This window comes from Sphaeramia orbicularis, chromosome 3, assembly GCF_902148855.1.
Source record: "Sphaeramia orbicularis chromosome 3, fSphaOr1.1, whole genome shotgun sequence".
Classification (NCBI taxonomy): domain Eukaryota; kingdom Metazoa; phylum Chordata; class Actinopteri; order Kurtiformes; family Apogonidae; genus Sphaeramia; species Sphaeramia orbicularis.
In genome coordinates, this window is record NC_043959.1 from 15826621 (window position 1) to 15852979 (window position 26359).

General features: G+C 42.7%; 2 protein-coding genes across 4 annotated transcripts; one reads left to right on the plus strand and one right to left on the minus strand.

Annotated features, from left to right (window-relative positions):
- Positions 1–52: 52 nt before the first annotated feature.
- Positions 53–26110, plus strand: LOC115410356 (cadherin-related family member 5-like). 2 transcript variants are annotated; one of them, XM_030121984.1, is made up of 15 exons: positions 53–487; positions 3898–4082; positions 4350–4406; positions 4487–4576; positions 4647–4733; positions 5175–5279; positions 5354–5539; positions 5913–6003; positions 6632–6729; positions 6815–7021; positions 8621–8734; positions 8821–8887; positions 10251–10411; positions 11100–11729; positions 26099–26110. In XM_030121984.1, exons 1-14 carry the CDS (start codon positions 322–324, stop codon positions 11676–11678), a joined length of 2193 nt encoding a protein of 730 aa, XP_029977844.1. In that variant the 5' UTR covers positions 53–321; the 3' UTR covers positions 11679–11729; positions 26099–26110. The 2 variants fall into 2 exon arrangements, with proteins under 2 accessions (XP_029977844.1, XP_029977836.1); XM_030121976.1 differs by lacking the exon at positions 26099–26110 and adding an exon at positions 11807–12565 and having other exon boundaries at positions 11100–11757.
- On the minus strand, positions 15162–23588 carry ctsd (cathepsin D). 2 transcript variants are annotated; one of them, XM_030122118.1, is made up of 9 exons: positions 23431–23588; positions 20575–20728; positions 19310–19433; positions 18161–18279; positions 17870–18069; positions 17634–17756; positions 16943–17087; positions 15844–15942; positions 15162–15614 (listed from the first exon to the last, which is right to left on the minus strand). In XM_030122118.1, exons 1-9 carry the CDS (start codon positions 23547–23549, stop codon positions 15453–15455), a joined length of 1245 nt encoding a protein of 414 aa, XP_029977978.1. In that variant the 5' UTR covers positions 23550–23588; the 3' UTR covers positions 15162–15452. The 2 variants fall into 2 exon arrangements, with proteins under 2 accessions (XP_029977978.1, XP_029977985.1); XM_030122125.1 differs by lacking the exons at positions 15162–15614; positions 15844–15942 and adding an exon at positions 16686–16733 and having other exon boundaries at positions 16919–17087.
- Positions 26111–26359: the final 249 nt, after the last annotated feature.

Below are 26359 nucleotides of genomic sequence, written 5' to 3' on the forward strand. Positions count from 1 at the left end.
TGTCGTTTGTTGACGTCATCCTGTTTTGTTCTTCTTATTCTGTCCATCATTTTCATCTTAAATCATCATCTCTAAACCCGTCAGTCTTTTCCAGGTGTGTTGGACCCGGTGCTTGTTTGTGTTTGTGTCCAGATGCAGACATTCCTCCCAGCATGCACCGGGGCGTCGGTGCAGGACAGAACGGGCCTGAATCAGCTCAAACAGATGCAAGTATGCGTGTGGGCGGCGTGCGGCGCTTAATGCAGTACGCGGCCGTAACATGAAGTCACAAACATTGCGTCTGTAGTTGACTCCCACTGAGGCGAGCACAGACGGGCCTTTATGTCCGAGTACCAGCTGGTGCCTCGTCCTCCTCGTCCTCCTCGGCCTCCATTCGTCTCTGCTGGCGTTGGGGACATGGACGTGAAACCGGAGCGCCGGCCCGCGGATGCCCTGCTGCTCGGCGCCGTCTGCCTCGGCCTCGCCACCATCTGTCGGACCCAAAGACGTGAGTACGGTCGGGACGGCGAGGAGCAGAGGGGCATGATGGGAGATCAGAGGACAGGCCTGGGTTCTGACATAGGTTGGACTGAAGGACATGAAAGACGAAACTCACACTGGATTTGTCCACTTTTGACTTTAACGTCCTGTTCATTTCATTTCGTTTAGTTTATTAAACCTTAAATCTGACTGTTTTCACTGCTGTTGTAGGGGAGACCGAGGCCAATCGTTCCATTCACAGATGATTTTGAGGCATGGAAGTTAATGTTTCTGTTTCATATTCTAATCAAACTGAAACAGTGTAAGACATAGAAGGGAGTTAAAAAGACAGAAACATCCCATAAACACTGATGATTTCAAGGAAACAACATATGTTTACTGAAGCTGAATCTGTGTTTGTGTGTGAAGAGTTTGAATTAAATACAATTAAATCTGAATTAATTGGTTTAAATTAATCTGTAAAACATTATAAATATGTGAGAAAAGACTCTAATCCATCTGTTTGGGATTATTTGGTCTGATTCAGTCCTCGTCCTTTAGTTTCATCTTGTTACATCATGTTTATTTTTACACTTGTTTCCTCATAGGGGAGACCGGGGACCATGGTACCACATCTGAACATTTTCATGTGACATTTTACAACATGTTTTAGTTTTAATGGATCTGAGGTGAATTATCTGACGGATGAGTGATGGATAGTAAAAGTACAAGTACTGAGGTTTAACTGTACTAAAAGTACAAGTATTGAGGTTGAACTGTAGTAAAAGTACAAGTACTGAGGTTTAACTGTACTAAAAGTACAAGTATTGAGGTTGACCTGTAGTAAAAGTATAAATACTTAGGTTGAACTGCAGTAAAAGTACAAACACTGAGGTTGAACTGTAGTAAAAGTACAAGTACTGAGGTTGAACTGCAGTAAAAGCACAAATACTGAGGTTTAACTGTAGTAAAAGTACAAATACTGAGGTTGAACTGTAGTAAAAGTACAAATACTGAGGTTGAACTGCAGTAAAAGTACAAACACTGAGGTTGAACTGTAGTAAAAGTATAAGTAATGAGGTTGAACTACAGTAAAAGTACAAATACTGAGGTTGAACTACAGTAAAAGTACAAGTACTGAGGTTGAACTGTAGTAAAAGTACAAGTACTGAGGCTGAACTGCAGTAAAAGTACAAATACCGAGGTTGAACTGCAGTAAAAGTACAAATACTAAGGTTGAACTGCAGTAAAAGTACAAATACTAAGGTTGAACTGTAGTAAAAGTACAAATATTGAAGTTTAACGATAGTAAAAGTACAAATACTGAGGTTGAACTGTAGTAACAGTACAAATACAGAGGTTGAACTGTAGTAACAGTACAAATACAGAGGTTGAACTGTAGTAACAGTACAAATACTGAGGTTGAACTGAAGTAAAAGTACTTTCATTGTCTTTGTTAACTTCGTTAACTTCAGTCTGAACTGAATCGTCATCGTGTTTCGTTTTCGTTTCAGACTGAGTTTCATCATTTTTTTCTTGATGTTTGTTCCTGTTTCAGTGTGTGTGTGTGTGTGGGGGGGGTTAATATCAAATATCACATTAGCCCTGATTTTCTGATGCAACAAACTGTTCTAAGCACTCCTGTGTAATTTTTTTGAAATTTTCATCCAAAACCCCCCCCCACCCCGAAAATTACTTTTTTAACTCTGAAAATCACAACTTTCACAGCTTCTCCACTCTTTTGTCCAGTGCAATGTATAAATATGTTCATGATGGGCCATTTAATGATCTTGTAAGTGCCATATTGTATCGTAAGAGTACTTTGTACTATGAAAAGTCTAATGTCAAGGTCATGTTGTAGGTTAAAGGTCACCAAAATGCCTAGTTTTTTCAAAAATTCATACCATTCCAACATTTTATCAAATATGTCCTCAGTTCTCTTTCCTCTGGTTTCCTGGTGGGATCCCCCGAGGCCTTTGGCCCTTTCAAAGCCACATTAGAGAAGAAATATTGCAACACGTACATTCCATTTGAATTTGCTGCCATTAGTGTGGCGGGAAACACTAACACACATTTTGGCGGGAATCACTAACACTTCATTCATTCATTTTCTGAACCTGCTTTATCCTCACTAGGGTCACGGGGCTCGCTTGGAGCCTATCCCAGCTACTTATAGGTAAAGGCGGGCTACACCCTGGACATTTCACCAGTTCATCGCAGGGCTGAACATATAGAGACAAACAATCACTCACACATTCACACCTATGGGCGATTTAGATTAACCCATTAACCTATCAGTGCATGTGTTTGGATGGTGGGAGGAGCCAGAGTACCTGGAGAGAACCCACGCAGACACGGGGAGAACATGTAAACTCCGCACAGAAAGGTCCCACCCCCATCGACTGGTGTTGGAATCGAACCCAGGACCTTCTTGCTGTGAGGCACCAGTGCTATCCACTGCACCACCGTGTCACCCACAGTGGGACATATTCATTTAAATTGCAAAGTCATGTGAAATTACCGTTTGTTCTTTTTGACATGTCTATATGGATAATACATTGAGTAAATAGTTCTGTTTAATGTGTCTTATTGAATGGAAGTTGCTAGTGGTCAATAGTTAATTTTTTAAAAATAAAGAAAGAAAGAAATAAGTAAGTAAGTAAATAAATAAATAAAAGTTTATTTATTTGTGGTCAATAGGTTCTGAGGAGAGAACCTGAGCCAAGCATTTTGAAGAACCCACATTAACAGCTTAATTCCATGAAATATCCATTTTTGACCATTTGGGTGACCTTTGACCTATAATTTGACCTTGACACTACACCTTTTGTAGTGCAAAGCACTCTTAAGACATGACATGTCTCATAAAAAAACATTTAAGGGCCCAGCATGAGCATATTGCTACATTGTACTTTATCAAAAGTGGAGAAGGTTTGAAATTTGCCAAAAAAACTACGTTTTTAGTATTGAAAAAGTAATTTTTGGGGTGGGGGGGTTTGGGCTTGATTTTAACTTCTTCACATTTTTGTATTCCCAAGACATGGGAGCATTAGAAAATCTGGGCTAAAGTTGAATCTGAAAATTTTCCTGAAATAAGCCCCCCTCCCTAGTTTCAGTTCAATTCAGTTTTAATGTAATGAAATAAAATGATGGAAAATAATATTTACAGATGATTCAGATGAATTCAAGGAAACCCAGACCCATGGTTCTGGTTCCTCTGGTTCTGCTTTCTCTGGTTCTAGTTCCTCTGGTTCTAGTTGCTTTGTTTTTTTTTACCCGTTTTTTTTTTGTTTTGGGTTCAGTTTATGTGGTTCCTTAGGATCTGTTTTCTGCCAGGTCATGTGTATGTTTTTTGTGGTCCAGTTTGCGTGGTTCCTCTGGTTCTGGTACTGGTTCTGTTTTTCTACCGGGTCATATTTATGTTTGTTTGTGGTCCAGTTTGTGTGGTTCCTCCGGGTCCCGTGTCCATCGCTGAGAACAACACAGCCGATGTCACCGTGGTGGAGATCAGCACCAACATTGACCTGGACCCGCCCCCAACCCTGACCCTGACCGTGAACCCTGAAGACCTGTTTTACCTGAACGGGAATGTCCTGATGGTCAAGAGAGGCCTGGACTACGAGGTGAGACCCCAGACTTGGTCCCACCCCAGTCCCGGTTCCACCCCAGATTCAGTTCAACCCTAGACCCCATGCCATCCCAGACCCGTATCAACCCCAGACCCAGTCCCACCCACCCCATTTCATCCAGGTTCTATCAGGTTCTTATTCATTTAACAATTGAAGAAAGTGTTTTTTCGTTCCAGGTTGATTAATATCAGTTATATTTAGACTCAAGGTCAAAGGTCAGAGGTTGTTGTGTTGGGGTCCTAACTGTCCCCTGTCCTCCAGTCTTTGTCCAGTTCCGTCCTGACGGTTTGGCTGCAGTGCAGAGCTGATTCCAGATCAGTGAGTTCAACATTACACGAACCAGTTTGTTTTTTAACTCCACATTCATAGATGCACATTAACGTCAGCGCCTCCTTCAGGTCAACGAGTCCGTGGAGGTTCTGGTGGAAAACATCAATGACAACCCTCCCAACTTTGCCCAGAACCACTACATCCTGGACGTGAACGAGGTCAGTGCATGTTTTACTGGTGGTCGTGCGTCGGTGGCGGTTGATGCTGAGGTCGGTTTCATTTCCACAGTTGACTCCGGTGAACGCCAGCGTCGGACTCATCCAGGCTACGGACGTGGACTCGGATCCGCTGTTCTACCGCCTGGAACCGGCAACGGTACCAAGTCACCAGAACACCAGAGTTTAAGTCCAGCATCAGTAAAACACAATAAAACCTTCATGAAATCCAATTAAAAGGCATCCTTAAAGTCCAGTTAACCTCTTCAGAACCAGAATCAGTGTTTACATAAGCCTGCAGCTCCAGTAACTCTGAAACCTCCTCACATTCTGAAACCTTCTTCTGTTCTTGACAACTATTGAACTAACTCTAAACTTTTTAATGACTTCAGCAGTCCTCTGTCTGTAGAACTGACTCTAAAACCTCCTGAACTGGTCTAAATCTAAGACTCTTTCAACCTGTTAAACAACTTTAAGATCTTTAACAAACCTCCGAGGACTCTTCAAGAACTTCCTCTAATAAATGCCACAACTTTAGTGACTACGGGACAACTTTATCACCAGTGACTATAATGTGTCTGTAAACTCTTTCTTAAACCAGGATAAATATTTCCGCCTGGAAAACATCAACAGTCCAAAGATCGTGGTCAAAAGCATCATCGACTATGACTCGGTGCAAAAGATCTCTCTGGTTCTACATGTGCAGGTACGAACCCATCGTCCACATCCCAATACTGCGCTCTGCTCTGTTTGACCTTTGACCTGTGACAAACATCTCAGGACACATTCAACGGCTCGGCCTCCAACAAACCGTTCTTCACATCAGTGGCAACCATCACAGTGAACGTAAAGGACGTGGACAACCGGCCGCCGTGGTTCCAGCCCTGCATCAGGACCAACCTTGGCATCAGCAAACTGTGTGTGAGCGGCGGCTACCGAGGGAAGGTCAACCTCACCGAGAGGGAGGTCAGTCCCCAGGGGTCAAAGGTCAGCCTAAAGGGGTCAGGGATCAGTCCCCAAGGGGTCAGGGGTCAGTCTACAGGGGTCAGAGGGCAGTCCCCAGGAGTCAGAGGTTAGTCATAAAAGGGTCAGAGGTCAGTGAAGAGCCAGTTCCAGTTGTTTGTTGTAGCTTGTTTGTCTTCTGCTTTGGTGCCAGTGGACCGGTGACACTCAGTGGTTTTGTTTTCATCCTCTGTTGTTAGTGATACAAATGGGCTTGCAGCACTTATAACTCTTTGAAAGCTCCTCAGATGTTCCAGAAGCATCTGCAGGTGGACATGAAGTGGATGTGAGGTGGACGTTGTCATGTCCAGACAGTAACAGCTGGTTTCACTCTCAGGACGGTCCTCTGGTCCTGGAACCTGGACCGGTTTTTGCCAAAGATGGAGACAAGAACCGGAGCGAACAGATCAGCTACAAAATCCTCAGAGGTCAGTTTGATGGCTTCATCTCAACATTATCCATTAGATAGAAACATGAAGACAAGGATCCGAAGGTTCATCCATGAAGAGACAAAACCAGAAACTTAGTCTAAAATAAAAACCGTGACTAGGAACGAGACTAGAAAACAGAAAGATAACGTCTCCCTGAAGTCGATTTATTTAATGAATTTAATCCAGATGTTAATTTGCACAGAAACTAATCACTGAAAACACAAAAAAAAAAACCACAAAAAATTAAACTTCAGTATTTTTACTTCAGTTTTAAAGTAATTTAGTCCAGTATTTACATTTTATGACTGAGTTCCACTTGCTGTTACACATTTGCTTAAATTGCTTGTGCTAATAGTAGGACTTTTTAAAGTAAATTATACAAGTGTTCTCAGTGAATCCAAATGTCAGTTCCTCTCCACAACAGCAGGTGGTGTTATGATAACTGCAGCAGAAACTACTGCACACTTTAAGAAAAGAAGGACTTGAAAATTGTGAGATTTTTTTGTTGGGTTTGTGTCTGTAGTTTGTTAAGTTTTATTAGGAGTTTATCTCCACATTGATTGTCTTTGTTGTGGTCATTGTTGTCATCTTCTTCATGTGTTGCTGTTCCTTCTTCTGTGTTCAGGAAATGAGGGGAACATCTTCCAAATTGATGAAGAATCAGGGAACATCAGCATGGCTAAAGCTGCAGACATCCTGGGTCCAATAACACTCACCGTCATCGTAAATATGCACCAATTGATCCATAGTTCATTGAAAACAACACACAGTAAAACCTGGTTTAACTCTTGACTTGCACCCCCTTCAGGCATCGCAGGTGACCAACAGAGACCAATTCGCTGTGACTCAGGTGACCATTGAGGTGATGAAAAAGAGCAGGAACCCTCCTCGCTTTGAGAAGGAACGATATGAAGGATTCATTTACAGTAACTCGGCTCCAGAGAGTATGATCCTCCGCGACAGGAGCACAAACCGACCATTCAGGGTCCGCGCCCGCGACGAGGACTTCGCCACCGTGAGTTTGTCAACACCACCATCAATGCCCAACAAAGGCTACCGCCAACGCCCTAAAAAACACCACCGTCAGCACCCCAACAAACGCCACTATCAACACCCCCAACAAACACCACCATCAACATCCCAACAAATACCAGTCCATACCCCAACAAACGTTACCATCAACACCCCAACGAACGTTACCATCAACACCCCAATAAACGGCCTCACCAGTGCCTTAAAAAATGCCACCGTCAACACCCCAACCAATGCCAAAACATATGCCATCGTCAGCGCCCCAACCAACACCACCACCAACACCCCATCAAATGCCACCACTCCAACAAACGCCACCGTCAATGCCCCAACAAATGTTACCATCAATGCCCCAACAAACGCCACTGTCAGCACCCAAACAAACACCACAAAAAATGCGACCAGCAACACCCCAACAAACACCACCCTCAACACTTCAAATGTGTTTTCAGGATTATTCCAGATGTTTTCAGATTGTTTCCAGGATGTTTTCAGGGTGTTTCCAGGGTGTTTTAAAATATTTTCAGGGTGTTTTTTTTAAAGTGTTTCCAGGGTGTTTTCAGGGTGTTTCTAGAGTGTTTTCAGGGTATTTTTAGAGTGTTTTTAGGGTGTTTTTTTAGAAGTGTTTCCATGGTGTTACCAGGGTGTTTTTTAAAAGTGTTTTCTGTGTGTTTTCAGGGTGTTTTTAGGCTGTTTTCAGGGCATTTCTAGAGTCTTTCTATAGTGTTTTTAAGGATGTTTCCAGGGTGTTTTCAGGGCATTTCCAGGGTGTTTCTAGAGTGTTTTCAGGGTGTTTCTAGAATGTTTTCAGGGTGTTTCTAGAATGTTTTCAGGGTGTTTCTAGAATGTTTTCAGGGTGTTTCTAGCATGTTTTCTGGGTGTTTCCAGGGTTTTTCTAGAGTGTTTTCAGGGTGTTTTTAAGAGTGTTTTCAGGGTGTTTCTAGAGTGTTTACAGGGTGTTTCAAGAGTGTTTTCAGAATGTTTCCAGGGTGTTTTTAGGGTGTTTTCAGGGTGTTTCTAGAATGTTTTCAGAGTGTTTCCAGGGGGTTTTCAGGGTGTTTCTAGAATGTTTTCAGAGTGTTTCCAGGGTGTTTTCAGGGCATTTCCAGGGTGTTTCTAGAGTGTTTTCAGGGTGTTTCTAGAATGTTTTCAGGGTGTTTCTAGAATGTTTTCAGGGTGTTTCTAGCATGTTTTCTGGGTGTTTCCAGGGTTTTTCTAGAGTGTTTTCAGGGTGTTTTTAAGAGTGTTTTCAGGGTGTTTCTAGAGTGTTTACAGGGTGTTTCAAGAGTGTTTTCAGAATGTTTCCAGGGTGTTTTTAGGGTGTTTTCAGGGTGTTTCTAGAATGTTTTCAGAGTGTTTCCAGGGGGTTTTCAGGGGGTTTCTAGAATGTTTTCAGAGTGTTTCCAGAGTGTTTCCAGGGTGTTTCTAGAATGTTTTCAGGGTGTTTTTAAAGTGTTTCCAGGGTGTTTCCAGGTTGTGGTGGGTCATTCAGGGGCTGTATATGTTTGTTGATGCTGATCCCATTGACCTGTGTTCTAGCAGGGTTCTGTTGTAAATGTGGTTCTATATCTGGTCGTGTCAGGGCGTGAATCCAGACGTTAAGTACGAGGTTCAGTACAGCAGCTATGTCAACGTGACGTCTGACGGCTTTGTGGTCCTGAAGAGAGTCGTGAAGACAGAATCGTTCGCTTTGCAGGTGAATGAACATGAGAACAGAGTCCAGTTCCACCCATGGTCACTTCATTGACAGGTTCTAACGCTGAGCCGTGTCTGTTTTTGCAGCTCAGAGCCGTGGATTCAACAACGGGGGAGTTTGGAACAGCAGCTCTGTCTGTTCAGGTCATTCCAGGTACCAACGCCGGAACACGTCCAATATGAGGAGAATTTCTATAAACCGGTTTGGAGTCAATAATCAGATGTGTGGTGTCTCCAGAAGGTGGCGCTGTAGGCCACATCACATATAAGTCTAACAAACAGTAGAAGAAGTAGAGCTGCCCAAATGGCCTATTTTTTCCCCTGGGATGGTGAATCCATAACCCGCTCTATTCTGCCTCTAACTGGCTAGTACTCAATGCCTTCACTGATTAGATTGGTAAACTTTAGGAATGAGGACTGATGAACCAATCAGAGGCAGAGTAGGGCAGGTCATGCCCAGGAAAATATTGCTAACTAGCACTGGCCACCTCTGGAACCTGATTGGACACCTCTTCAGGTGCCGGTGCCACCCCAGTTGATTGACAGGTCATTGCATGTCTTGTTGAAAGGTGCATGATAATTAGAAATGCAAACGAGAAAGGCAGAATAAACGTCTGTCAACTTGATGATTAATATCAAGGGCCCACTTACTTCCAAGTTTAACCCAAAAAGTCTCTAAGGACCTGGTTCAGATCCATGGTTCTGCATCTTCTGTGAGTTCTAGACAGTGTGAAATCATGTCTGGGAAACAGGGTGGGTTTAACGTGTTCATGACAGCAGCGCTGTTGAAGCAGTTTGGTAGAATTGGCAGAAGATGATGCACATGGTGGGGATCGTTTTAATGACAGTGAAGTTCAGATGAAGAGGTTCAGTAGAATGTTCCAGACCGCTCTGATAAGCAGTTCCCAGTCTAGGTTAGTCTGTAGGTCCAACTGTGGATTAACTGGGCCCACATTAAACAGACTTGGTTTTATGGTCTTGGTCTGGATTGGGTCTCCACATAGGCGTTCTCGTCCCCATCACCATCATCAGCCTCCATTACAAACCTGCTCCATTGTTTCTTCAAACATTTCATGGTGATCATTTATTGTAATGTAATTCTAAATATAAATCAGTCAGTTTTGTGCTTCTTCAGAATCTATAAAAGTCATATTAAGTTACAATAATCTTCTGTCATCATACGTTTGTGTTCCATTAATCCTTCTTCCATCTTAAAACAACAAATCGACCTCAAACTCAACCTTCAACATGTGAATGTAGTTTTAGTAGGACCAGTAGGACTAATAGGACCAGTAGTACTAGTAGGACCAGTAGTACCAGTGGGACCAGTAGGACCAGTGGGAATTTAGTAGGACCAGCAGGACTAGTAGGACCAGTAGGACCAATAGGACCAGTAGGAGTGGATATTAACTAATATTAGCTTCATTTTAGGACTATTTCAGTCCACCTGGGTCTAAACCACAACCCTGCTGGGTTCTCCCTGTTGGTCTGATGTTCTACCTGTTTGTCGTCTGCAGCCGTGGCCATCCCGTCCCCGTCCAACACCGGGTACCGACCCGGAGACATGGCGCTGCTGGGCCTGGTCATGGCCGCCCTGCTGGTGCTCTGCCTCATTGTCATCGGATTTCTGCTTTCACGTTTACTGAAGGGAAATGGAGGCGTCGACAAAATCTGTGAGGTCAGAAGAACGAAACTTTAGATCCCTCAGACTTTACAGGTTCTATTTACTGGACACAAACTACTACATATGTGGAAAACAAATGGAGAAATAATGATTAAAATGACAAACAATGAATAAAATAAACAACAAAATGAATGAAATTGAATAAAATAATGAACAAAAATGAATAAAATAATGAGCAAAATGAACAAAAATGAATAAAATATTGAACAAAATGAATAAAAATCAAGAAAATATTGAACAAAATGGGGAAAATAATGAAGGAAATGAAAAAAAAAAATAACCAAAAGAACTCTCCCCCAAAAAACTAACATGTATGTGTAATTAGACTATGGCATACATTAAAACATCAGATAAACAGAACTTTGGTCATTTGATTAAATTTATCTAATTAAAGGTTTAAGGATTAAAAATTGGACCCATTGAATCTGATCAGTTCTGATAAAGCGTCGGTCAATGTCATGTGACAGACGACCAGTGGGGGCGGAGCTGAATATCAAGACACAGGATCAGCTGATTCTGGATTTTATCACATGTTCTATGACATATGACTGTGTTCCTGTGATTAGAACTGACATCAGATAGACGCTCTGCACATGGGCAGAACGGTGGTGCTGGTGTAAATATGGTGCCGTTATGGTGATGTGTGATTGGTGGAGCTCTAACAGGTGTCCTCTGTGTTCAGTGTCTGGGCCCCTGCTTCGCGACCCCCCCGGTCCGGTCCGGACACAGAGACTCGCTCCAGTACACCAACGACGGCTTCCAGAACGAGGCCGATGCTGCCCGAGGCCGGCGATGGAACGACGCGCTGCCCCGCCGCAGCTCTGCCCCCTCGGCCCGCGGCAGGGTCATCCCCCTGGAGAGGCGGAGCCGCCACTGCTCCTCCTGCGGCGTCTACTCCAACCACGTCCCCAAAGGTAGCCCGGCGGTCCGCTCAGCGAGGGGGGGGCGGGGCGACAACGATGACGACTACGGCGCCAGGTCCATCCTGAGCAAACAGCGGCGGAGGGAGGGGCAAAAGACGGTGTGGTTCAAGGAGAGCGAAGACTCATCTGACATCGAGGTGGAGATCATCCCCGACACCGTGGGCCGGGTGGAGGAGGAGCCGGAGGAGGAGCCGGAGGGGGAGGGGGAGATGGACGGTGTGGTCCGAGACCCGGCCGCCCCACTGAGGGAGGAGAACCAGAACATGGAGGAACAGGACCAGGACCGGGACAACACCGGTCCAGATACAGAGAAGGAAAACAAGAAGCAGGAGGGCTGACAGCAGCAGAACAGGGGTCAAGGGTCAAGGGTAAGGGGTGAGAGGTCAGGGGTATGGGGTCAGGGGTCAAGGGTTAGGGGTCACAGGTCTGGGGTCGGAGGTTAGGGGTCAGGGCTCTGGGGTCACAGGTCTGGGTTCAGGGGTCAGGGGTCAGACTCGGCTGGGGTGGAAAAACTGAACTGATGCCACTTTTTGGAAACGAGTCGACCTCGATGTCACGTTCAAGGACACAAAGGTTTTTCTGTTTCTACTGTGAGATTCCACTGTGTAACTTTTTGCAGTGTACGATTGTTTAAACAGAACTGAAAAGAATTTTTTTACAGTGTAAATTCCACAGTCCAGATCATGTCCTGATGTTACACGTCTTTATGTGATAGTTTCACAAAACACAAATATAAATGTTTTATATTCTGTCAAAGTAAAGCCGTCCAGGGTCCAAATCACGAAGCGGGTCATGATATGTTCAGGTTCAACCCGGGTTTTGAGCTTTAATTCTACACCAACATGGATGCTTTTTTTCACCTGGAACATAATCTGGAATAGACATGAGTGACCCGCCCACTCAGGTCTGGGTCGGTGTCTATCTGCCTCGACCACTGGGGGTTAGTGGATGGAGTCCAGAACCACATCAGGAACCACCAGAACCAGAAGCAGAGATACCTGCAGAATAGAACAGGAACAAACTACAAAAAACAGAAGACACAAAGTTAGACAGAGGAGAAGAGGGGCATCATGGGAGTCCACCTCAGCCTAGGACTATGGGATGGATGCTCCAGAACCTCTTATCTGATTGGTCCTGTGTGATATGGGCGGGGCTTAATTCATTACCTAAATCTGTGATTCATGAAAACTGTGAAAAATCCTGAATTTCAATATTAACTCCAAAAGCATAGTTTGATTATTGATTATTGACGAGCGTCTCCATCTGTGTTTATTTTACAGTAGTTTTTCCTTTTTTAAATCCATAATACACAGGTTTGTTGCCATGACACCAGATTAACTGTGAAACCCAGAAACTGATCCTGGGTCAGATGAACCTGCTTCGTGATCCTGGACCCTGAAGCAGGTCTGGGGTCAGTGTTGGACCATTTTAACCCCCAACAGTAAACATGGACAGACCATGTAGACCTGAGTTTTTTTTTACAGTGTAGGGTCATATGAGTGTGAACTTTTTACAGTGTACAAGTGGATTTTCTACGCTCACTGCAGACTGAACGCCGTGTCTGGTCTGAGTCTTTTACTTCTGTGTTCAATCTTTCATGTTGATCATTGTCCAAACAAACGGATGAGGTTTTTTTCTGCACTTTTATACCAACGTCACTAATCTGAACCAGCAGTGAAACAACTACTGAACATTAACAGCCTTCAGAGGCTCCATCTGTCTTTGATGAACATGTGATGTAACCATTCACTTTGTACATTCTGTGTTCATGTTCAGGGATAATAAAGTGTGACTCAAAGCCTTCACATCCTCATTATGTAGAAGATACAAACGTACGATGGTGGAAAATGCATCATCACCGATCCGAGTTCAAACTGATGTAGATGAAAACACACACACGTTTGTATTATTGGATTTAATGTTAAGGTTTTAATTTTTCCAATGTGACAAAACATTTTCACTCGAGGTGACCTTTACTTCAATAGGAACAAGTTACATGTGCATCAAAAGAAGGAAAGCTTTCATTTTTCAGTTTTAGATTAAAATGGAGGAGAATGAACCTGTTCAGTTTAGAACTGAAGAACCACAAGAACTAAAGGAACCAAAGATGCCTCAGTAAAAGGAAAAACCTGTAGTTTAGAACATTTACTGTTTTAGTTTATGGATCAAATACAAACTGAACTCCATCAGGTCACATTTACAGGAAACTGTTTTTTTACCTGTGCACAAGAGAGAACAAGAGAATAATTCACGGTGGAACTGGCCAGTCATGTGACCTCATTACACCATACAGGTCTTAGTCCCATTATCCTCCATCTAAGGCTCTGTTCACAGCAGGTCTAATGCACAATTTGGATTTTTTTGTGTGTTGGTTCATATTTCACATTAAATGCGACTTCTTTCAGTTTTGAGTCTGAACTGAATGTGACCCTGAAGTGACCCACATGCACTAAAGAGGTCCTGATGGAATACGAGACCACGCAGACACACTGTGTTTACAGAAGGAAATACGGTTTTCCTCTGCTCCAACAAACAACTGGGATGAACAACTGGGACGTTTGTTTGCATTTCAATGACATAAAGGTCAGATAAATGCAACCAGGACGTTGAAACTGAAGTCACATTGGAAAATATCAGATCTATATCAGATTTAGGACCACATGTGAAAGTGGTCTGGGTCAGATTCAGGACCACATATAAAAGTGGTCCAGGGCAGATTTCGGACTGCATATGAAAGTGGTCTGGGTCAGATTAGTGCTGTTCAGACTGTATCAGATCAGATCTAGGTCACATATGGACACATTTACCTGCATCTGAACAGAGCTTCATTCTGTTTAGTTGTTCATTCATTCATTTTCTGAACCCGCTTTATCCTCACTAGGGTCACGGGGGTCGCTTGGAGCCTATCCCAGCTACATAGGGGCAAAGGCGGGGTACACCCTGGACAAGTTGCCAGTTCATCACAGGGCTGAACATATAGAGACAAACAATCACTCTCACATTCACACCTATGGGCAATTTAGATTAACCAATTAACCTATCAGTGCATGTGTTTGGATGGTGGGAGGAAGCCGGAGTACCCGGAGAGAACCCACGCAGACACGGGGAGAACATGCAAACTCCACACAGAAAGGTCCCACCCCCCGTCGACTGGTGTTGGAATCGAACCCAGGACCTTCTTGCCGTGAGGCACAAGTGCTAACCACTGCACCACCGTGTCGCCCCTAGCTGTTTATTAATACTGTAAAATAAACTGAACTGTGGAGAATCTAAACTTTAGACCCAGGTCTAACATGAACAGAAAACACAATGTTCTACTTCTTCTACTGTTTATTACAGTCGTGCCCTACAGCCCCCCCCCCCAAAAAAAACCACACACACACACCCCCTCAGTCCAGTTTATGGAAACTCATGGTTTGGTTTAAATTCAGATTTGACACAGATACTGACCGGTTTAATCCAGACCTGTAGGGGTCCTTCCGTAGGGGGCGGGTCCACAGGGCGACAGTCCAGTGGGCAAAGACCTGGCCACCAGGCACCTGCCGAGAAGCCCCTCCCCCAGGCCTGGTTCCAGGGTGGGGCTCTGGTGACCCTGATCCGGGCCAGCGGAACCGGGTTCTACCACATGGGTCTGACCCGGTGCCTTGGGAGACCTGACCAGGAGCTGGTCGCCCCCAGCAACACAGCTTCAAGGGTCATTCAGGCACTCAAACCCCCCCCACTGTAAGGTGGTGGTTGAAGGAGGGGTATGGAGTCCATGACCTTTGACCTTTGTGTGAGTAGATGAGTGCCCTTCAATCAATGACAGAAGAAACAACAGAGTGTTTTAAAAAGGGTTTATTTGTTCAGGTCGATCATATGTAGAGTCAGTATCGATGGACCAACGTCGACTAAAAGAGTTAAAACAGGTCCCTGATTCAAGAAAGCATGAGCTGAAAAAACAACAACAATCAGCTGATAATCAATCACATCACCCGACAGATCAGATCCACTCTGACACCCACCCTCATCCATCCCAGTCATTCTCAGACTCCACCCCCTCCACATCAGTGCATTCATCTACAACTAGTAACTGGAGCCCGTGGCACCGGCAGCAGGAGGCGGAGCCTTGTTCACTTGGACTTTGCGAAGCCCACACGGTTGTTGTCGCGGTCAAACACGGTGTAGTACTGCCCAATGAACACATCTCCCAGAATCCACAAGGGCCCAGCGGGGGCGGGGATGTCCAGGCCCATGAAGCCACTCAGACAGATGGTTTTTCCCGCCTGAGACTCCTGTCAATCACAAGGACAACGTCACAGGAAGGCGTCAATCATAGAACATGATCTGAGGTGTTTGACTGGTCTGATTGTATTTCTGATGTGTTTCCTTCAGGACATCATCAGCTCTGGTTTGTTTATCTGAGCAGTGAATACCCAGACTCCTTCACTCCCACAGAGCCCCCTTTTTGTGTGTGTGTGTGTGTGCACGCCTCACCCACTGGTGGTCGATTTCAACTCTTACCTTCAGGACGTACTGATCCCCAGTCAGTGTGTACGACTGTCCTCCCAGGTTAAAGGTGATGACAGGCAGCGACGGGATCTTATCACAGTTCACCATGTACTGAAAACACACACACACCTCAGCCCTAAGGATCATGGGTAATTCAGTTAAGATCCCTCTGGTCTATATGTAAAACACCTACAGACTAGGGTCCAACGGTTCAGTCCATACCTTGGTTCTTGGGCCATGGTTTCGTACATGTTTTGTGCGTAAAGAACAGGTCTTTTTTCTCCCAAAATTATAATTTTATTTTGCTCGTCAGAAAAAACTGAATTTAACAGTAGGAACAAATTCTATGACTGTACTGACTGAAAGAACCCTTTCTGTTCTGAACAGTAGAACCCTTTCTTATTTACTTGTTTGCAGTTGAATAAAACACACATGCACACATAAAGCCTAAAGGGGACTTTTAAAATTAATAAATTCTTATTCTTCATAGGGTTGGAAAAGAAAGACAGAACAGACACTGACAAAGACATAACTAACAGACTGGACAAATGGACCCAAACCAAACAGAACAGACTGAATAAGATCATGTCCAATAAAAGGCTGTTATCTGCATCCATTAAAGGGCGAGTCGACTCAGACTAAAGATGATCTGGATTAAAACTCAGACACATTCCATCGAAAGGACAGAAGGAGATGAACAGAACTACACTGGTACAGGACAGATTCAAGGGGATGACCTCTACTGGCATAAAAGTCAAAGGTCACGGACTCCCACTCAGACCTAAACACGTCACAAACATGTTTAACTAAAAACTCAAACTGAACCTTTTCCTGTTTTATTGAAGAAATTCAACAGGTTTCATTTACTGCTACGGTTCATCCTGACGTAGGCCGACCCTGACCTCTGACCCCCGACCCCTGTGACTCTGAGCCGGGTTTACATCAGCAACAGCAATAGTGACTGAAGGGTCACTTTAAATTGAGGGGGAGTTCAGTGTTAGGACCAGCTGACCCAGGACCAACTGACCCAAGACCAGCTGATCTTCCCTTTAGGATGCTGGTGTTCTGATGTGGGCCGACCCCCAACCCTGGGGGTGTGTCTTTGGCTCACCTCTCCCTGGATGAGGGGCGTGGCTCCGATGGCTTTCTGCAGTGCCCGGACCTCGGCGGACGGGCCTGTGATCAGAGACGTCCCTGTGTCCACGATGGCCTCGCAGCCGCCCTTACACAGACTGAGCTGCCCGCCCACCGCCATCCTGATGGACAGATGCAGGGTCAAAGGTCAGCGCCGCATGGGCATGAACAGGAGAAGAAAAAAAGATTATGAGTTTCACACAATCACAAATATTCTCAAAAATATTTCCGTTTCTAAAGGCAATGCTGCATCAGACAAACGATAAGAAAAAAAAAACTGAATCATTGAGTTTCATTTTCTGCTGAAACTGTTTTGACCTGGATGAAACTGAGCATGTGCAGACGGATCATGTGGGTTTGATGGAACAATACTGGTTCATAACGGTACCAGAGGGGCCGTCCTACAGTACCAGAGGGGGCCCGTCTTATGGTACCAGAGTTCAACTGAAGGTTCTGATACTTTTAACTCATTTTCTTTGTGCTTCTGTTCAGATCTGTATATTTTTACACTTTTATTAGTATTTTGTACTTTTCTTTGAGTTTGGTGTTAAACCTGTGCAGTACCAGGCCTTCAACAGTACTCTGTGTATTTGTACTGCACATTTGTAGCCTGTATTTATACTGTGTATCAGTACTGTGTACTTGTGTGTATCAGTACTGCGTCCTACCCATCCATGTGGATCTGCCAGTACGCCTGTCGGCTGATGTTCACGTAGTTAAAGTCTCCGCTGTAGTACTTTGGGTCGGTTCCTCCAAGCAGCAGTTCTCCGCCAGGTTCTGTGTCTGGGTTCCTGACAAACACCAACAGGGTTCAGAGTTCGGACCAGAACCAGAACCAGAACCAGAACCAAGGGCTGAAATAACAGTGGGATTGTACAAGCCCGTTCCCCTGCCCCGCCCTCACCTGTTCAGGTAAAAGGAGAAGACGTTCTGCTCCACCTTCTTCTGGTTCATGATGTTGTCGAACACTGGCGTCACTCCATCCACAGAGATCCGCGGGTACGCCATACCCAGGATACCGTCGAACTTGGCGGCGATGAAGGCCACGCCCGGCTGCTTGGTGGCTTCACCAAACACCTGCTTCTGCACGGACAGGTCGCCGATCTGCACACGCACAAACACGGGATGGTCAAAACCCGGACAGAACCTGGTCAGAACGACCCAGGGTTAATACGAGACGTGCACGTGTCCTCACCGTGCACGTGTCCTGGCTCAGGTATCCGGACAGACTTCCTGATCCGTACTGGATGGCAAACGCAGTCCCGTTCTTCACATATGTACTCGACTTCTGTGAGTTATATTTATGATGAAGAACTGAAAAAAAAAAAAAACCCACAGATTGACAGGTTTAGAACTGTCCAATACTGATACGATGACCTACAGCGTCCACATAGTGTTTATAATCAGGCAAGTGGAGAATGAGAACCCTAAAGAACCAACTGTCAGAGTCCTAGAAGAGAAGTGTTCTAATAGTGGTTGTTTTGGACTCAGCTGTAAATGTATGAATGGAGTTGGACATAAATGTCAGTGTTTCTTCTACACGGGTAAGTTGGACTCAGAGGATTAAGAAGGTATACAGTTCTTATGGGATATTCTTATCATTGCCAAATTTCCGTTCAAACTAAACTGTTCAGTTCTGACCTTGTTTGTTGGATTCAAACACATCTTTAATTCTGTTATTGACGACACAAACCAACAGGAAACACAGCTAAGATAACAGAGGGGATTAGTGGTTTTACTGTGGCTGTTTCAGTCTAAAAACAGAGCTAAGCTAACACAGCTAAGCTAACATCTCAACATTATCAGACAGTGCTATTTTTTCCAGTGTCAGGTTCCAGTTTAGAACCTTTTCCTTTGATCTGTTCTTTGTTAATTCATCTAAAAGATAAAGTTAAATGTCTACAACCATGACCATGATGCATCTGTTCAGGTTAAAGCTTTAATGATCACATGACCAATGATAATGGAACTGACGGCATCTATCTTAAAGTCATAAAGTCCACATTATGACCATGGGTTTATTTTCTTCATGGGGGGGGTTGTACATGTTGTTTCTTGTGATCAGTGAGCGTGTGCAGGTCACATGATGTGCCTGTTTGACACTGCTGATGGTTCTGTGTCTGACGTGACTCAGACCGTCATGTGACTACAACATGACAGGAGGTTTGTATGGGGTTCTATGGAGTTCTATAGTGTTCTATGGTTCTATGGTGTCCTGTGATTCTATAGTGTTCTGTAGTGTCCTGTTCTGGTTCCGGTTCTGAAAGGGTTAATCTAACATGATCCATGTGAGGACCTTCATTACGATGACTGTTCCATCAACTCGTTAAATGACTGAACTCACGGCAGGCGATGTCTGTCAGAGAACAGTGGACCGACGGAACCCAGAGGTTGGAGGATCCGGTGTCGAAGACCACGGTGAAGGGCTGGGGGGGTGTCCCCAGGCCGATGTCCCCATAATACTGGGCCTAGAAGCAACACAGAACACAACAGGAACTTAGAAAACAACTGAAGCCAAGAAAAACAACAGGACGATGATGTCACAGTGAGCGGAGCCAAAGGTTCTGGATTCAAACAGATTAGTTTAATCCACCGGGTCTGAACAAACACACACGTCCTGTTTCTGTTCGACACGTTTGGACGTTGGACCAGAGGATGACATGAGAACGGGACCGGGACATCTACAGTGGACAGGTCAGAACCGGACCGGAACACCGCTGACTGGTCTTTCATTTTTCACCAGTGGCTTTAATGTTTGTTTTGTGGAAATAAACATTAAACAAGTGAATGAAACTAAATCTGACTCAGTGTTTGAGTCTGAAACAGACGCCACTGAGAACAAACGTGAGCAAACGTGAGGGTCATGTGATTGCCTGCGGAGGGTCATGCGAGTGTCTGTTGAAACCGTTTCCAAACATCGTCTTCAGTTTCTCCTTTTTAACCAAACAAAAGCAGAACAAAAGCAGATTTCACAAGTTTGGTTAAAACGACTCAAATCTGTTTCCTTCACTGCAGAGAAGAACCTCAACCCGGTCCGGGTCCAAACCAATCCAGATTAAGACACAAACTTAAACCAGACCCTGGGTTTAATTTAATGTCAGTTAAAGAAGATTCTGGAACTGATGAAGATAAAACCACCGTGAACATCATCAGTTTGATTTTGTTTCAGTTCAAATGTAGAAACAGTTGATGGTTCTGTTTGATTTGGGTTCAGACGGAGCTTTCTGATTGATTGATTGATTGACTTTAGCTAAAGCGCTAACAGGTGCCAACGGGAGCTGTATTTTTAAATTTTATTTCATGTGTTCCACAGACAGAACCGGTTCTGTCCCGGTGTCTTCACCTACTGTCTGCTGTGAAATATTGATCCAATATAATTCCAGTTGTTGATTGATCTGATCAGCTGATGTTTAACAGATCTAATAATAAACTGATGGTTCTGTTGTTCTGCTCTGATCATGAGGTTCTGATCATTAAACCCAGACTATCTGAGTCTGTGGAGGATTATTCCGGTCAGACTGGCCCGGTGCTGATCCAAGCTCAGGCCGACGGGTCAGAACAACGGGTCCTTTGTGGAAGCGCCTTGTTAACAGAACAGGGGTTCCTTACGTCCAGGTAATTCTTCAGGGTCTCGGGGGTGGGCCCGGCGGATGGGAAGCCCAGGTTGTACTTCAGGGAGCGACCATTGGCCTGGAGCTCATCGATCTGGTTCCCTGAGTCAGTCAGCTCACGTCGGATGGACCGGAACTTCTTCAAGGGGATTCTGGGAAAACAGAAAACCAGGGTTGAGCTACAGTGTAGACCAGGCCCAACCCACATACAGGACCGGACTGGATCAGAACCGGTCCAATGAGGACTAGAACCAGGACGTTTATGGTCCACGTCCACCATCGATCAACAGATTCGAACATTAGATTCAAAAGGTTTATTTATTAGAGACGGAAATATGTGAACCTGGAACCTAAAGGAACACACAAATACACATCTATCTATCTTTACATTTACTTATTTATTATAGTTCACAGACGTGGATCAGGTTCATTTTTCATATTAAAGTGGAAACCTACAAACTATGGAGGCTTAAAACACAAATGAGAAAAGAATCAAGTATTTGACAAAAACAGTCGGATTTTTAGGAATAAAATCCTTCAACTAAACTCTAATTTTCACAAATAAACCCAAAAACTGTCAAAGATCCAGACTTAAAGTGGCTTTTGCTTCCCACCTTCAGAAAATACCAAGTTTCCCTCAGAAACAGAAGTTTATTCTATTCCCACTTTCTTCCGTTTTCAAACCCTGAATGTTTTTAATCAAATATCAGAATAAAACTGAAAGATGTTCGATTTAAAGGCACAGTTTACAGTCTGTTAACGTCTTAGTCTCAGCTCAGTTCTTTGTAACAGTTTTAATCATAATCATCTTTAAAACCAGATTAAACTCAGACGTAACTTCAGTCATTGTTTTAAATTTAAGCTTTGAAAGTGTTTTAGTGGAGGCGTCCTGATACATGACATTAGATCCATTAGACGAAGACCTGGACCTGATCCAGGTTCAGCTTATCCAGAGAATTATTCAGATAAACCAGAGTCTAAACTGGGTTTGATTTAATCATTATTCTGATACTATTGATGATCAGACAGCTTAAATAAACGGTTCACTGATGAAATCACATGACCATAGCGGGTCACATGACCCAAACAGCTGATGGAAGGAAAAAGAAAAGCACCGCATCAGCAGAAGAATCCAGAAGTTTGTCAAACAGAAACTCAGCAGAACCAGAACTAAACTGAAAGAACACAGTGAACCGTCAACACAGACGATGATGCTGCGTTCACCCAGAGGTTCATGTGGAGGGCTGTCCAACATACGGTCCATGGGCCAGAACCGGGCCCACAGGGTCCGATCCAGGACAGGGGATCAATCTGACAAATGCAAAAATGACACTGAAGATATTAGCAATAAATGATGTTTGACTCATTATTGTTATTGTTATTATTATTATTATTATTACAATAATAACAGAATAACCTTGGAATAATGACAAATGCAAACAAAATACGACATTAAATTATGAAAACATTTAAATACTACAACAAAAGAGGTGAAGAACCCGAAAAAATGAAATTACAAAAATCAGTGCAATTTTAACAATATTCTGCATCGTCTTATTTCTAAATGTTTATGGTCGAATCTACAAAGACACCAAACATTTAATAACAGGTAGAATATTGGTCCAATTCCACTGGATTTACTTTAGATGTTTCAGGTTCTTCATATTTGTTCCAGTCATTCACATTTTATCATTAAAGGATAGTTTGTAAATGTAAATATTTTCATAATTTTATGGGGTTTTTTTTCACTAAAACAAAGAGAAAAACTGAATTGGTCATTATTTATAGTTTATTCTGTTATTATTGCACCTGAACTAGAACCAGTTCAACATCCAGTGCTTGTTAATATCTTCAGTGTTTGGTTTGTTTTGATCCGTGGACCCGATCGGACCCTTTGGAGGCCGGAGGCCATATGTTAGATCTCCTGCATTCTGCAACGTTCCACATGAACTGGTTTTTACTAGGATGGGAAACATGAACGAAGCAGATGAAGAGGACTGATCTGGACCGGGTCAGAACCAACCAGAGAAACACTGAGGGGTGTGTATGTGTGTGTGTGTGTGTGGGGGGGTTCTCCGTCCACAGGGTCAAAGGTCAACTAAGGATTTAAAAAACAAACAAACAAAAAAAGCTTCACATCAGGCACCAGATCAATCAGCTGATTCCAGGTCTGTCACCATGACAACGGCTTCATTGGACTGAACTCCAGAGCAGAGGCTGAACCAGTCACGTGTGCATTTGAATCATTATTTCTCTGCGTTAATATTTTAATGTCATTTTATGCACATTTGTTCATTTTGTGCCATGATGTGATTTGAATCCGTACGTGCTGATGTTGAACATGTTCATCTAACAGTTTAAAGATTCTTCCTCTAAACTGGTCAGAAGTTCGTCATGTTCTGCTCATAATCTCATTAAAACTGTTGTTGAATTAAACTCAGACTGAAGCCAAAGAAAACAAAATTAAAGACCTCAAAACAACGTTTGTTTGCGTTTGTCATTTTACGAACAATTAAAAACATAACTCACTCAAATTCACCTTTAAAATGGACACAGATGATGAAAAAATATTAATGTGATGAAGAAAACTGACCTGGCTCAAAGTGAAACAGGTCAAAGGTCAAACACACAAAACAGAAAACACACAGGTCACGTGACTTTAGCCGCAGCGTTAACAGGTGCTAATAGGTGCTAAACATGAGCCGTGTTTTATTGGATTAATTTCATGTTTATCACAGACAGATGAAGGTGATGAACAGTTTCTATGTCATCTAAACTCTGTCACGTCTTCGTTTTCTCTGTAAACTTCACAGACCCGTTGTTTACTTCTTTATTATTTGTTTGTGTTTCTTACCGGATCAACGCGTCGCTCGTCGCCGCTAAAATCGCCGCCAACACGAACAGAAACACCGTAGAGCCCCGCATGGTTTCACCGCAAAGTTTGAACACAGATCTGCAGCAATGACCGAGCATAAAAACACCGACTTATATCAGCTGACCGCGCGGTCACGTGGTCATAGATCCTCTATGACTGACGTCACTTCCGGGGCTCAACTTCCGGAGATGGACAGAACCGATAACTTGGGTAAAGGAATAAAATTAAATGAATAAATAAATAAATGATGTGAAAAAGGGTTTTTTTTTTTTTTTTTAATTAATTAAAAAAACAAACAAACAAACTGAAAATATATTTTAAAAATAAAATATGAATAAAAAGATTATGTGGGGGAAAAAAGTGTTTAAAACAGGGTAAATAATAATAATAGCGCAAGTAAACAAAAATAGAATGTAAACAAAGTAGAAAACAAAATAGAATATAACTAATAAAACAGGCAAGAAATAAAAAAAAATGTCATCAAAAGGTAAAAGGAAAAAAATACACTGAATAAATATAAATTTAAAAAAAAGACATTAACAGGAAAGAAACAAAAAATACTTTAAACAATAAAAACTAAATACATACACATTCAAAGAAAAATACAAAAAAAAAAGAAAAGAAATTATACATTGTTCAAAGATGAGAGATTAATGGACAAGAAACACAAAAAAAAAAAAAAAAAAAAAAATCTAAACAAAAACCAAGATAAATTCAGATGTTTAGCAAATGACATCCACGTCTTTTATTAAACTCATGTTTTATTTTATTAAATTTAACCCTTAAAGACCCAAACAGCCACTGGTGACCTAAAGCATCTACTGACCTAAACTGTTTCACAACTTCTGATCCACTAAACTGATCAATACAGTGAGATAATCAAGTTAACAAAGAGTTTGGAAATACTGTCATCTTCTGCAACATTGATTCACCAGTAAAACCCACGGAGTTGGAACAAAAATGAATTTAAAAAAACTACAAAATAATACATAATATGGGAGAAAATAAGCAACAAAATGAACAAAAAAACAACCACAATAATCAATAAAATGAAAGAAAATTTATAATAAACAAATAAAGTAATAAGTAACATGAACATAAGCCACAAACTGAAGTAAAGTGAAGAAAAAGAAATAAAACAAGCAATAAAATGAACAAAATTAATAAAACAAATTGAAAAAAATGATTCACCAATAAAACCCATGGAGTTGATCAGTGACAGTGGATGGACACACTAGGTTTATGATCAGTGAACGAGTTCTTATAAAGTCACCTTTTCTTCTGTTTTCTCTGTTTCTGATAAAATAATCTGAGCTTTAACGAACATCTACATGATCAGTGAAAATAAAGTTAGAATAAATGGTGATAAAACACTGAAGAAAAGTTCAATACAGAAGAAAGTTCATTTGGCAGCATCTTCGGGTCTGTCAGGGTCAACCTCTACTGATGTAATGACAGTGTGTGAACAGCAGGAGGCAGCGTTAACTCAACAAAGAGAAAAGAACATCGAGCTAAAAGTGGAAACATGACTCAGTAAAAACAGACAGTATGAAATGATGGTTCTATTATTACTGTTGATTGTTACAGAACGGTCCTGGATTTACATATTATTTTATTGTCGTGAGATAGCAAAGGTCGTTATCTCGTGTTAACTAATTAAATTATTTTGTTATTACCTCCGCGAAGGAGGTTATGTTTTTGCCAGGGTTTGTTTGTCTGTTTGTCTGTCCGTTAGTGTGCAACATAACTCAAAAAGTTATGGACAGATTTGGGTGAAATTTTCAGGGTTTGTTGGAAATGGGATAAGGAAGAAATGATTAAATTTTGGTGGTGATCGGGGGTGGGGGGGCCCACGGGGGGCGCCACTGATCAGCCTTGGCGGAGGTCTGCGCTCTCCGAGTGCTTCTAGTTTTGTAACTGTGAATCATATACAGAAGTTGAGGAGCTGCTGCTGACCTGTGGTGTCCACACACTCAACCACTGACCGCTGAGTGACCATCTGTGTTTTCTACACCCATTCTCAGCTTCTGTCCATTATATTTGACTCATTAAATATATTCAGTGTCTGTATTATTCTTCTATAGACCAGAGGTTCTAAACCTGTGGTTCCTGGTCCTTGTTGGGGCTGTCTGTCGCCTCCATCAGGTCTAGTTTGCCTGTAAATAAAACTCAGCTGTTTTTTGTTTGTTTGTTTGTTTGTTTTTTACATCATTTGCTTGTTGTGGAACTGAAACATGCGCACAATAAAAACATGTTTGAGGTTTTTTAATGAGTCTGAAGTCTGCGACGTACGGAATGTTTAAACCTGTACATTCAATAATGGATGATTCAGCATCTGTTTTATAAATAAAGACTGATATGGTTCAAATAAAGCAAACTTCAAATATTAGAATGACGTTCTCAAAATGATTCCATCTATAGGACAAACCTGGTCTTAAAGTCACATGAAAGTTCATTCCAATAAAGGGATCCAGATGAAGAAAAAGCAGACTCATGATGAGTCACATATGAGTCTGAGCTTGAACCCAAGGAAAACCAAAAACAGCAAAAAAATAAAGAAAAAAAAAACACCAGACAGTTTAGAAACAGCACATGATGAGGAAGAAGAATCACAAGAAGAGTGATTCAGAGGAACCTGAAACTGAAGGTCACAGGTCAGTGTCGACTTCACAGCGACCTGAACCCGATGAAGGACGACCAATCTGAAACTGAACATCAAAGCAGCTGAAAAAGGTTGAACGAAGCTCAGATACAAACACCTTCAAGAACTAACGCTATAAAAAAATTAAACAAAAACAAAAACCGCTGAGTCAAAACACTGTAAAAAAACACATCAACCATGAACCAACGCTGTAAAAAATGAAGACAATGATAAAAGTTCATGTGAATTTGACTGATTCATGTTCTA

Coding starts and splice junctions, on each gene's coding strand:
- LOC115410356 (XM_030121984.1), top strand. CDS start 322: ATGTCCGAGTACCAGCTGGTGCCTCGTCCTCCTCGTCCTCCTCGGCCT. Junction 4,577..4,646: donor ACATCCTGGACGTGAACGAG/GTCAGTGCATGT, acceptor TCATTTCCACAG/TTGACTCCGGTGAACGCCAG. Junction 8,888..10,250: donor GTCTGTTCAGGTCATTCCAG/GTACCAACGCCG, acceptor TGTCGTCTGCAG/CCGTGGCCATCCCGTCCCCG.
- ctsd (XM_030122118.1), bottom strand. CDS start 23,549: ATGCTCGGTCATTGCTGCAGATCTGTGTTCAAACTTTGCGGTGAAACC. Junction 15,943..16,942: donor CGCCCCTCATCCAGGGAGAG/GTGAGCCAAAGA, acceptor GTGTGTTTTCAG/TACATGGTGAACTGTGATAA. Junction 15,615..15,843: donor GGGATCAGTACGTCCTGAAG/GTAAGAGTTGAA, acceptor TGTGATTGACAG/GAGTCTCAGGCGGGAAAAAC.